The sequence below is a fragment of the Falco punctatus genome (assembly GCF_963210335.1).
Source record: "Falco punctatus genome assembly, chromosome: 10".
In the NCBI taxonomy this organism is placed as follows: Eukaryota; Metazoa; Chordata; class Aves; order Falconiformes; family Falconidae; genus Falco; species Falco punctatus.
Genome location: NC_137590.1, coordinates 21,965,560 through 21,978,598, shown reverse-complemented (window position 1 = coordinate 21,978,598; position 13,039 = coordinate 21,965,560). Strand labels below are relative to the sequence as shown.

Sequence of the window (13,039 nt, the reverse complement as noted above, 5' to 3'; positions counted from 1 at the left end):
TTGGACCTCTATTAATTTTCATAGTTAAATTATCCAGGGGAGGAATGTGAGAGTTAAAGGACTTCAGCCTTAATTCCTTCCATCCCACTTCTGTGACCTGATAGCTCCTCAATAGCCAAGAGTCCAATTAACACCTTTCATTATCTTGTGTTGATATTATTTCCAGCAAATAATTTGGCAGGAGCAACAGAGAGAAATATTCTTAAAGAAACAACCCAAATACAGGAGGCCAAAACTGAGATCCCTGCTGCAGTCAGGCACAACAGAGACCTCAACTTGACTTTTTCTATTAGAACTGCATCACCAGTCCATAAGGAAAAAACAAGAATGAAACCCAAACCCTTATTTTATTTTTTTATCCCAGTGAAATCATGAAATGAAAATAATCGTAACCCAGCCTCTCATCTCTCTGTCCTGTTTCAACATTGGCAGAATGTGGCCATCTCGTTAAGGCTGAGATGTGAGACGGTGCCTCACTTCGCTACCAGAGACTTAACACAAACCAGTACGGACAAAGACAGCTCTATTTCACTGAATTCCTCTAGAATTAAGGAGTGGTCACTGCGTATCTTTGTTTAGAAACTTTAATGAACTGAACTGCACAAGGGCTGATAGGATGAAAGGATAAAAATCACTAGATGCATATGCCCCCTTGCCCCTAAGGAAAAAAACCCACATAGAAAAAAGCCCAGATTACTAGTTAGATTAATGCAAGCATTCATATTTTGCATTGTAACATGAACACCTAAAAAACCACAAGGAAAATCCTTGCCTTCAGTAGTAAGAAAGAAATAAAGATTCATCTGGAAACCCCCTCTTTGGTTATTCACACCACTTTCCCTCTAACGTGCATTTGTGCTTTGGTTCATACACATTTTTCAAAAACACAAAGAACAGACTTCCCAGAGGCTAGTGTAAAAGTCAGTAAGTGCCAGAGACGTTTTCCTTATAATCACTCCATGTTTTGCCTGTCTTCCCTTGAATCCATTCTACTTAAATTATAGCTACAATTCACTACTATTCCTGAAAATGTCCAAAGAAAGTTTTGTTTTCCTCCCATGATCTCACCCAGGCTTGCTTAGCCAAATTGTAAGTTACCTTTGGCTCTCATTTTTTTCTTTCTAAAATAATCCCTTGTTCCTAAATGATTCGATAACATATACATTGCCATAAAAAACTTAACCACATTGCCATGTATTGCAAGCTCCCTCATTCCAATGGTGTTAAAATCTAAAAGTGAAATCAGATACTGATGCCATTAAATAAGAGGAGAATGCATCCGAAGTGGGGAGCAATGTTAAGATTCAAACACACTTCATGGACAAAGCTGGGTTGCAGTAATTTGTTGAGGACAAAGGTAGACCAAATGAAAGCCCACCATTGAAAGCAGAACGCACTGCTAGGAAATAAAGAAATGGCTACAAGAGAAAACAATATGGTAGCACAGAGGGGATGAAGTAGGAAAGGCAAAATAACTGGGTCAAGCATGCCTTGAATTATGGTAGTAGAGAGGGGGCAACATATGGTACGACTCACAGGAGAGAATGATTATTTTATCAGTCACAAGTTTAGCTCATTACAGCTCATGCAAGGTCAGCCATTACATAAAAACATGGTGAGAGAGCAAAGCAGAATGTCACTGAAGTCAAGAATTGGTCAGAAACTATTGCAGAAATGGACCCAAACTCTAAACCACAGTGCTGAAGACACCTCTGATTCTACCCTCTGGATGTTGGTGTTGGGAGGCCAAACCACCAGCACGCTCTGACCAACAGGAATGACAAGCAACTTCGTGTTGCTGTGTGGCATATTTGCTTTTAATCTATTTTAGCAAACAAAGGGGCTTAGTGGTTATCGTTAGAAGCAAACAAAGAATTCCAACAGAAGTTAGAGCACAGAATGCATATCCTGACTTCAGTTTGAAATCACAATCTTCTGATTTCAGAACATCTCTCTTGTGTGTGCACACCCCTTTAAGAGATTCGATACGTATAAATGCAGATTTCTTGCCACCACCTGACCCATCTCATGAGTCCTTTGGTTCAGAAATGGTCTAAAAGCAAAGATGGATAAATTCTCTATCTAAGAGGAGACAGAGAATACACACAAACCCAAAATAGAGATTAAGTAGAACATAAGGTTTTCCTGGATGAACATAACCTCTGTGAACTTCAGCTGGCACAGGACACTCTTGATTCTTCCTTCTCTCCTTTCTCCATAGAGACATACAGTTGTCTACAAATACAGCTCTAGCTATTTCCCCGATAATATTCTGTTCATCCCTTCTGCATTCAAAAAACAGCTCCAGTTTTGCAAATGTAACATTGTTTCAGTCACCTCTGGAAATAAAAATTAAATATTTGCATTAAAATGCAAATGAAAGATAAAACTATGCATGTGCACATCAGATAGTATCAAATAACAGCAATATTTTCAAAGAGATGTTTAAAGCATTAAGTCACGTTAGGAAGAGTATTTCTAGCTGCAAGTTTCATAATAAGACTAAATCAATCTTGACAATGAACATGAAAGAGGGAATAAAACCTTTTTGAACACTCAAGGTGGTTTGCTCATTTCCCCCAAACCAAAACAAATGAATTAGTTGATATATATGAAAATTAGCTTAAACTAACAACATAATCAGAGAAGATAAACTTTAAAGTGAAAATTAGATTAAAAAGATAAAAATATTACTTGGGGCTGATGAGAGCACATGGTAAGTCCACAGTAGCTGCTGAGCTGAACCTTTGTCAGTTAAGAAACAGCAACAAAAAAATCATATAGTTAAAAAAGAGCTGACCTCAGCCCTTGGACTTTGCTCAGGCAAAGTCACTAATCAGACTTGCAATGCTTAGTGCCGATCCTCTGGCTACTTATTGACCACATATACCTGGACACACATAAATATAGCCTCCAGCAGCGTGGCAGTTACTCAGGTTACCAGTGCACAGGTTTCACAGTGTTCCAATGCCACTTACATTAAATTAATTAGTTTCAAATTGCAGCAATCAGTGCTAATAAAATTAGATGTTTTATTTTTAGGGAGAATATAAAAAACTTCTACTAATAAAACCAAATTACCCACATTCTCATAATACTGCTGTAACAGCACAATGTAGCTCCAAGTGTTTCCACTGTAGAGTATGCAATTATTTATGCTGGCCAAATGTATATTTAACTGTATATACTTAAGCAACATAAGACTATCACGTGAAAGCCTTAATGCCTGTTTATATAACAGCAGAGCATTTTTAAACCCCATGGAGCTGCGTTAACACTGGGGCGTTTAAGCCTCAGGATGTTGGGGCTCAGCTCTGAAAGATCAGGAGCGAAGTGACTACTTGTTCTGTGGAGCCTCAGCTCCACTCTGAACCCTGTGAGCTGTCATAAACAAGGTCACAAAGTCACCTTATCGTACTGCTGGGAAATCCCTATACCACGAGGAAGCTGAGGAATGGAGAAGAGCAGAACAGGACTTACGGATAAGAAGGGAATGGACGAAAAGTATCCCCCTTATTTTACTACCTTCTTAATATGGGAGTTGCCACTCAGGACAGTAGGAGATGATGGCTTATGAAATACAGAGTGGTTTAAATACGAGCTCAAACTTGTGGATACCTTGCAGCTTCTCCCGCTATGCTCAGACACGGACGTGTATTGGATATACCGGTCTGTTAGTACCATCCGACTTTAAACGTTTTAGTTGGCTGTCCAAATGAGGAGTCCCATTTCCCGGTATAGGCAATGGATCAATGCATCTGGATATCCTGCATTCCTTGGAGGGTTCTCATTGATGATACAGAGTGTCCCCTCACCCCATCTGCACTACAATGTTTGAAAGCTCTTCACTGGAGTTTTGTCCCAAAACTGGGAATAAATGACTGAATATTCAATAAATGTAATCAATAGAGTAAAGCAAAAGAAACAAAAAACTTCAACGAAGCTCAGATGAATGTGCAGGAAGACATGTGCACCTTACATTTGGACTCACAGTTCTGATACCATTTTCCAAACAAGACAATTAAAGGAAACATTCAGCCTCTAAACAAAAAGCTTAGATCCTGACTATTAACACTAATGTTTCTATTGACATGTAAGCTAATACTAATAGACTATTATTATCATCACAAGAGAATACATAGCTGTAGAACAGAAGCAAAAAAACATTATGAAAAATTGTAATGAAATGTACTATTCTGGACAACTCCAAAGCCCGAACAAACTCAGAAGGGCAAAAAAAGACCAATGGGAGAATCTTTAGATTTTATGGTAATGACATGTTTAGTAATACACACTATATATATATATATATATATATACACACACACACACACACATACATCATCTGTCTTGAAATCTGCTTTACAGCCACAATGAGCTTCCAAGCTCGTCTCAGAGCCCCAAACTGGGATCCTTCTTTTGGAATCTGACAGCTGTCTGCTATTAGTTTTATCTATTCAATCTCCAAATCCCAAACTCAGAGGTTACTGGTGTAGGTCAGTTGTGAGACTATGTTGACTCTCTTACCATTCGACATGGAAAACCAAATAACAAAGTCTGCACTATGTCAGCAAGCATTTCACATTCTTCGGTTTGTCATGCAAAGCACAAAGCCCCTGATACAGTTCAAAATGGTCTTTGTATCTACAATCTTGTTTACCCTTGGAATACAAGCTTCATTTCCCACATGCCTAAAGTGTTTTAAAAGCCACTTCATACAACAGAGAAGACAGTGCTAATCTCTGGCAATGGAACCAGAAATATCGAGGGTTTCAGAAAAGCCTCCAAATCAGCAGTTAGATCAACTTTATACTTATAGAGTGGGTGGGCATGAAAGGAAATGTCACTTCAGGAAAATCTAGTTCCAGTGGTACAGGATGATGACTTTGCCATCCCTAGGCAGTTTTTCCTGTTTCCACAGAATCCGTATTCACTATTCTGGAAAAGCTAAATTCCCTTTGCCTGTATGCATGCTGCAGTGCAACCTTTTAGAGGAATTGACAAACTGTCCACATCGGAAAATACAGGCAACAAGAAAGTTCTGACTCTGCCATGAGTTGCTCCCTCGAGGGCAACCTGCCACCTTCCACTAGCTTTGTAATGAAATTTGGCTCCTGGCTTAAGCATTTTAATTAGATGCTTAAGCAGAGGGGTAAGTACCCCCCAGAATGACAGCAACAAAAGCAAGTGGCATGACAGGAGGAAAAAAGTCTCAACAAGAAATGCAGTTCCTAAAGCCTAGATCCAGCCTCTTTTCAGTGTTTCCATCTAGGCAAAAAAGCAATTCTCAGCAAGTCAAGCACGTGAAGATTGCCTAATCCACCCGTTTTGGAGGGAACAGCTTGCAACTGTGGGGTGTTTGGCTTGGTTGGTTACTTTTTAGTGTCAAGTGGTAGAACTGTACGTCCTCATTGGAAAGAAGTTATTGAAAAAGGCGGAGAATTGCACTCAACTGCCTTGCCAGCCTGCAGAGCTACTAAACCAGGTATTAGTCACAAGAGAACAGGATCATTCTTGGCTTCTTGGGTGCACATAGCTCCTAACTGCAGTAAACCCTGCCTTTTTTAGTGGCCGTGGATACATGCAAAAGGGACTCTCCCACAGGAAAATGAATTGTACTTTTTCAAAGAGTCAATTAACTAAGGCACAGAACTGCTTCAATTACCAACCCCTCTGCTCCCCATCAATCATACATCTGCTAGTGCTACATGATATGATCATCTAGAGCCTGGATAGAAATTTTTAAACAAATCCAATCTCTGCTGAAAAATGATCTACTTCCTTAAGTCATTCCCTCCTCAAAACTCTTTCTAGCCTTCAAACAGCTCCCAGCCTCACTAAGTTGACTGTTGGAAGCAAACTCTTTGCTGACCATCATGCAATGAGTAAAATTAGACCACGCCTAAGAAACAAACAAAACTTCCCAACATAGCCCCATTCCATCATGCTTCTCTAAACAGAACTGACACTATCACCAAATCCTACAGAAGTACTTCCCAGAACACAGTATACCTTATCCAGCGTATCATATGTATCCCCAAAAGTATGTGTGTGGAAAAAAAGGAAACACCCCCCCCACCCCCCATTACTGCACCCACTGAATGAATGCATGTGCAAGCCACAAAGTTAAGAAAAACCTGGTTACCCAAGGGGGGCAATTCTCACACAGCCACTTCATCTCTAACTTCTTCCTTCTCATCTTCAAGGGAGTTCTATAAAGCATCTTCAAAGAATAAACCAGAGTATTAAAATAACAACTCTGGTGGATATTAAAAACCATAGATTCAATAAAGAGACAGCCTTTACAGCCTGTTGTAATTTGCTCCCTCTCCCCAGTTAATCCCTCCACATTACACACTACAATTTACATTATACATTACAATTTACATTACACATTGCAATTGCTTTTTTTCTACAGCACAGAAACATCGTATCATGACTTTCCCTGCTAAATCTTCCTCTGCTTTGTAGGTACTGTCTGCCTTTAAGAGTTAGTCTAAACTAATACATCTTGGTATATGTAAAGCGAGTGTTCTTTACCTTGTGTTTAGTAATGTAAATTCTTGCTTCTGTTTTAGACCTGAAGAAAAGCTTACATGCTCAGAAGTTTGTCATCTTTAGCCCACTGAAACAAATCCGCCAAAAGACATTGCTTCCCCTGACTAACCTTGCCTTGTTTGAATGCAGAATGGTTTTTTACCCCCCTTTTGTTACTGCTAATTTTAGCCCTCGGCTATAGCTACTATACCTTTGCTTTCAACTACTATTTGTTGCTTAACTTTGCAATTACTTTGTGTAACCTAAAACCACTTTGGATTACAGCTTGTAAAAAGATTCCTTGGAAAATAAAAGTATATGGTATTGTGGCTCTAATCAGCAGATTCCAATGCCATAAACTTGAAAGAATCTTTGCAATGTGAATTTCCCTGTTTCTGTGAGTCAGTTCTTCAAGATAAATGTGGGCTCTTTCAAAGACAGAGATAGGTATCTACAGGTACCAAGGTACAACGTGCATATTTAGAAGCAGTAGTATTTCTTCAAACTTGGTGATAAAATCCAAACAGATGGTCAAGCAGAGTAGATTGGTTAGGCATGAATAATTTCATCAGCCCTGTGACATTGCTCTTAAGCAACTATACGTGGGCACTACATTTATCGACTGCAGTGACTCACACACAGCAAAGATACAGCGAACAATGAAAGCTTGGGTGTTGGCACTTACTTTTTGATTGATGTTACCTTAAACCAATTTAGAGACTTTTAGATTGTTTTTAGATTTAGTATGTAAGACCCTTAAACAGGGGTGCTCCACTGTCCTAGCAACGTAAAATATGGTAAAAGTAGAATTTATAAATTCATTGTAACAACTGAATGCAAGAACAATTGCCAGGGCTTTCTGAAGTGAAGGAGCTGTGAACTGATGGCACAAAATCCTCCTGCTAGAGTTGTAACAGCTTGGCAACAGCTTTCTTAGAGGAGATCTGAGGTCTGTAGATGATTTCAATGGATACAGTTATTCCTTCTCTTGACAGAACGGACATCCTCCCTCCACAAACCCACTCACATAAAATACCAGATGAATGAATCTCCCTGCAAGTTCATTTACTGTGTAACTCCACAAACACTTATGTCAACACTCCTGAGGGACCACTGCAGGAACAGGAGATGCTGCGGGGGAAGGAGATGATGGGAATTCCACTGCGATTACAATGCAGGAGTATCTATTTCCATGTGTTTTTACAACAGTTGGGCCCATCTGAAGTTTAAGATATAAGCCAGTCCTGTTTTAACATTTTAAAACAAAGACTATCTGGTCTATGTGTCTATTCCAAAGACATTTTCTCTTTTCCCCCTTTTCTTATGCATCATGCTACCATTGCTAGAGCAGCAAAACTACAATCATGATGAGTTGAGTAATAATGGGGTAGTATTGCTAATGGATATTCTCTGTGAATGGATGACTTAACTCCTCACCTGCAAAGGCAGGAACTGCAGCTACCTTAATTTAATTTTAGGTGCACTGTCTCAGTAAAACTGAAAATACATGTTCAGGACTTAAAGCTATCTTATCCTACTACAAAACTACATAAAGAATACCTTAACAAAAAATTCCATTTTCTTTTTTCTAGTATTGTAGCGTTTTCCTATTGTCTACGATAAAGTAGACTACAAATAGGCTAAAAAGAAGAAAATTCGGTGCAGCTTCTTATGTGATACTCATCAGCACATTGTCTGTAATTCTGCTTTCAGTGGAACCTGCCTCCTTCCAAAAGCAGTGACATCTGCTTCATCCCCACCTTTCAGAACAGGCCAACATTGCCCCCAACTAGATGACTTGCATCAACTTGCTTTTCAGCTCTTCTGAAGTGTGATCCAAGTTCCCATGGTTATGAAGGCAATCCAACAATCTCCCTCCAGCGCCTAACTCTAACTCATCTTTTTAGTTATCTCATCACTGTAGCAGGATTCAAGAAATTAAATTGCAGCTATTGAATTTAAACGTATTCCAGTCAAAGGGTTTTACTCCGTGCATGAATGTGAAATGTTGTCTACTACCAGAGCCAAGAGACATATAAATAGCCTTAATCTGTTCTTATAAAATGCAAAATAACAGCAAAATTATACTCTTCAGCTATTTTAGAAAACCATAATCTTTACCTTTTGTAGAAATTACTATAAACCACAGCATCTGAAAAAAATCTGCATTCAATGACTTCATTATTAATAATGAGATAGCTGTGTTGCGCATGGAATGTCCTCTGACTCCATGCTTGGTTTCTGCTTCACTTACAATTCTTTCTCGTCCATCTCCTCTCCTGGTTCTACAGTCTCCTCTGGGATTACCCAAAAATCTTGCCAGAAGCAGAAAATACTATCAAATTGTTACTGAGTGCCAGGAGCCAGTTGCAGTTACAAGTTCTTCTAAGAGTTAAACTGAATACGGTCTTGTTTTCAACCAGCAGTGTGACAAGACTGTTACCAGAGTCAGCACAGATCTGAACCGTGATACAGAAACACTCCTTCAAGAGCACGCTCAGCACCTGAGCCATGTTTGACCTGCAGCGCACCGATGCCATAGCTGTTGGAAGCACCAAGGCAATGCAATTTGCCATCTGATGAGAAAGGTCCTTAAGAGTCGAAAGCTGGGAAGACCTTTGGATGCCTTACACGCTTATGCAAAGACATGTAATTCAAGCAACCTCAAATTAAATTGTAAGGTGAAATGATCCAAGTTAATCATGCTCGGAAGTAGCACTTCATCACTGAGGATTTTTTAAAAAGTCATATAGACATTGCCCTAATAATGGCATTAAAATTACTCTTGACAAGCTCACATTCATTAACACAGTCTCCTGTCCTATTCACAGGGATATGATAATTGAGCACAGGTCTGAATAATGTTGTCTGAAAAATAGGTTGAACAAGTAAGCAACTACAGAAAGATTTACCCATATCTAAGTTTCAAATTTCTTCCTTCTTACCTATAGGTACTCATAAATGCAAGTTACATATATGGAAGTAAGGGCAGAATTTAGTCTCAGATCAAGCAGCCACACCTGACAATGTGAAATCAATTTAAACAACCACATGGTACACACCAAGTCCATACATACGGAAGAGACAAAATCATAGGTGGCTAACTGCAACCTTAAAAAAAAATTAAATAAAACATAAACTCAAAAAAAAATTTAAAAAGGGCATTTTTAATGCCTTTTTCACTAAAAATATCTTTGTTCTATGCAAACACAAATTGTCTTGAAGTGAATACATAAGCTCAGCTGTGTTGTACAACGATTCCATTAACCTTGCAATCAAGCATTAAATTAAACTGCCTTCTTTGGATTTCCCTGCTGCAGGGGAAAATGGACCTTCTAAGGTCTGTGCTTTATGTTAGCAGAGCCAACGAGTAAAAGCTTCACAACTAAACTTCTACAATTAATAACACAAGAAACTAAACAAGTAGGCATATTGCAAAAATTCCTCTGGTAACTTTTTAATGATTAACTTTATACTCCAAGGTTCATAGCCTTTCACAGTCATTCTCCCATGCGTTCAATTAACATCTGCTTTGAACAAGTTAAATGTAATTTTCTAGGTGTACCAATAAAGAAACTCAGCAATCCTGCTCGTTGCCTCCATTCACAGCATGAAGAAAGCAATTCATTACTGCACCGTTTTATTTAACTCCTTTTCCTTACGCCATTTTGCACCCTGGAAAACTGCTGCTGAAACCAAGATTAAGTTTTTGTTTAAACTGCATGTCATGATCACCCAGCAACCCAAGTGGAGCGATTTTTAAGTCACTGCCCTGTTGTCAGAAAATTCTGATTGCCTGTGTAAGGTGAGTAGGCTTATATTCTAAACAGACAAGACTAAATCAAAACATCACATAATAATGTAATGTCACCAAATGTGGGATCAAGGGTAATTTTTCTGTGATCCCATGTTGCAGCTAAATTGCCAGCCACAGAGTCTTTATTGTGTGTAAAGTCCATCCCCTCCATGTGAACTGAAAGAATGACGATTTTCAAAGCTGAAACAATTGACTTAAACTCGGGATTGCATTTCAGTGTGTCACAGTCCTATTCTAATTGGAATATATTTAAACACACAAATACTCTTTCTTGTTGAATGTACGTAATTCACCCTGATGTGTGGCGTCTTCAGGGAAGGAGGTTACCAAATAAAATGTGAGAATAATTTACATGCCAAGAAAAAGTGTTGCAAGCACAGAATTTCTGATATTTCACAGAAAATCTGATATTTCAGAGAGGGGAAGGATTCAACGATGAGGAATGTATTACTAGCTCTCCAGAAAGCTGGCTGTTACTTAAACAATAATATAATCTATATTCAACCAATTCAGTATTGTAAACGGATAGCTTCTGTTAATGTGACAATGTTCAGAAGACACAGCAACAGATGAGGATGACACTTGATTACTCCTCCATTGCATCACCAGGTGGCAATGCCTTCACCCAGTCAACCAGGAGCAAGCACTTTTTATTTTATAACTGGCGAACATATGTTGGCTTAGTAACTGAAACTGAGCCGAGATTCTCAGAGAGGTTTTAGTTCTTTTGTTTAGATTCACTATCCTGCTCTTTACTAATACCAAGAGAACACCAAAGCAAATTTAGTACGGCTTGCTTTGAAAACAAGGCTAGATTCTCCATCACTTGTATTTCCCTAGTAATCCACGCATCACTATTAAGAAAGTATCAGTCATATCAAACTCAGTCAGCTGTGTTATGTCCCAGGAAAGAGCTATGGATAACAAAACAAAGAGAAACCCCGCAAACCTAGTTCAGAAATTGGTTCAAACCTGTACTTCAAAATCCATGGTTTGTACATACTTAGGGGCCCCTCACGGAAGGGAAAGGATACGGTTCACTTACTACATCAACAGTAACACTCACCACGCTTTGGGTTTGGAAGGAAAAGAAGCAGCTATAGGCTGATGCCATTAAAAGCAAAAGTATTTAACCCATTTACCTCAGCTCTAACAGAATACAGTCTCATTACTGTCCATCTCCCATCTTCCCTTATTATCATATTCCCATAAATCATGGATTTTCAGTCCCCTAATTCTTGATCTTTGGCCTTGACCGTTCAAACAGAATCATCCGACTTTGAAGAATCAGTGGAAATGAGAAGAGAACGAAGTCTTTTTTAGTTCAAACACTATTAAAAATAGAAGTTTTACATTTTCTTGTGTTGCATCCTGTCCACAAAAACCCAGACAAGATTTCAGCAAAGCAATCCGAAGACATCAAGTCAGCATTTATCCTGACATCTGAAATACTCTGGAGAAGCTTATATCCATGTACTCAGAATCTGAATTCCTAAAGCTATTTCATCTTAGAGATCAAATCCGTATTAGACACAGCGTGAATCGAACGCACTGTTACACGCAAGCATTTGCTGGACGAGACCTCACCTGTCAGCATCTCCGAGGCCCAGTGACGTATTGCGCTGCATTGTCTCCCGCACTGCAGCCATGCCATCGGGCAGCCGGTTTAGCCTTCGTGTATAGAGGCCCAGGCCACCATCGGTCATATACCTTTAAAACAGCAAAACAAAACGTCACGTTTAGTAAAACGATAAAAGTTTTAAGTGTTATTTGAGCTCCTAGCTTCTGCACATTTTTAACTGTATATTGGTATTTTCCTACTTTTAAGTTAAGAACTACTACCCAAACTACGCAGCAAGTAAAACTTTATTCTTGATTAGATAGAGGTATTTTTTGCCTCTCATCGTTCTCTGTTACATCCTGCACTCACTCTCATCAATAAGAATTGAATTTCAATATAACCGTGTCAAAGGAAGAATACTTAACTTTCATTAAGGATGCCTAGATGGAAGTAATTTGATATTTGTGGATGATATCATGAATGACTCCTTCCTGTCCAAAAAATGCATGGTTGATACCATTCTGAACTACTTTGTGTGGGCTAAAACAATACAATGGAAATCTCAGCCCTTTTACAAGTTAACTACAAAAATCACATAGATTTCGTCAGTGATCCATGAACAATAAGCATCCCAAGATTTATTGTGAGAAACTAAAGCTGCAGCACGAATGAAAAGTTTTTTTCAATTATGTTTTGGCTCCTACATTGTACTTGGTCTGCAACTGTGACCTAGAGACATCCGCATTTAAAAAGTGTTACTACTCTTGGATAGTAAGAAGTGCCAGGTGTATATATGATCCTTCACAAATTGCTAAGATAGCACATTTCTTACTTTGTAGTTCAGACAAATAAAAAATGAATCTTAAATAGAACAGAGATGACACATGGTGGAGAAGAATAGGTAGATGTTGTCGATCAGCAGGAACAATCCCTCACGATAATGCAGGTTCTGTCATCCAGCATTTTTGCTGACATCTGTGCTGATGCAGACAGCAACAGACATCATCTAATACAACTTCAGGATGTGGTGGTAACCAAGGAAACCAAATTTTAAAAACTGTACAACTACCCAGCACTTTGGATTATGAATAAAATATTTAGGAAGACTGAAGTAACAGCTTAAT

At 38.8% G+C, this 13,039-nt stretch overlaps 1 protein-coding gene across 5 annotated transcripts in view; it reads right to left on the bottom strand.

Annotated features, from left to right (window-relative positions):
* The window catches only part of NAV2 (neuron navigator 2), a 266,799-nt gene that overhangs the window by 77,517 nt on the left and 176,243 nt on the right, over positions 1-13,039 (bottom strand). For all 5 annotated transcript variants that reach the window (XM_080405389.1, XM_080405385.1, XM_080405386.1 and 2 more), the window contains one exon: positions 11,942-12,064. In XM_080405389.1, the coding sequence (XP_080261515.1) occupies positions 11,942-12,064 (123 nt within the window). The remainder of the gene's footprint in view (positions 1-11,941; positions 12,065-13,039) is intronic.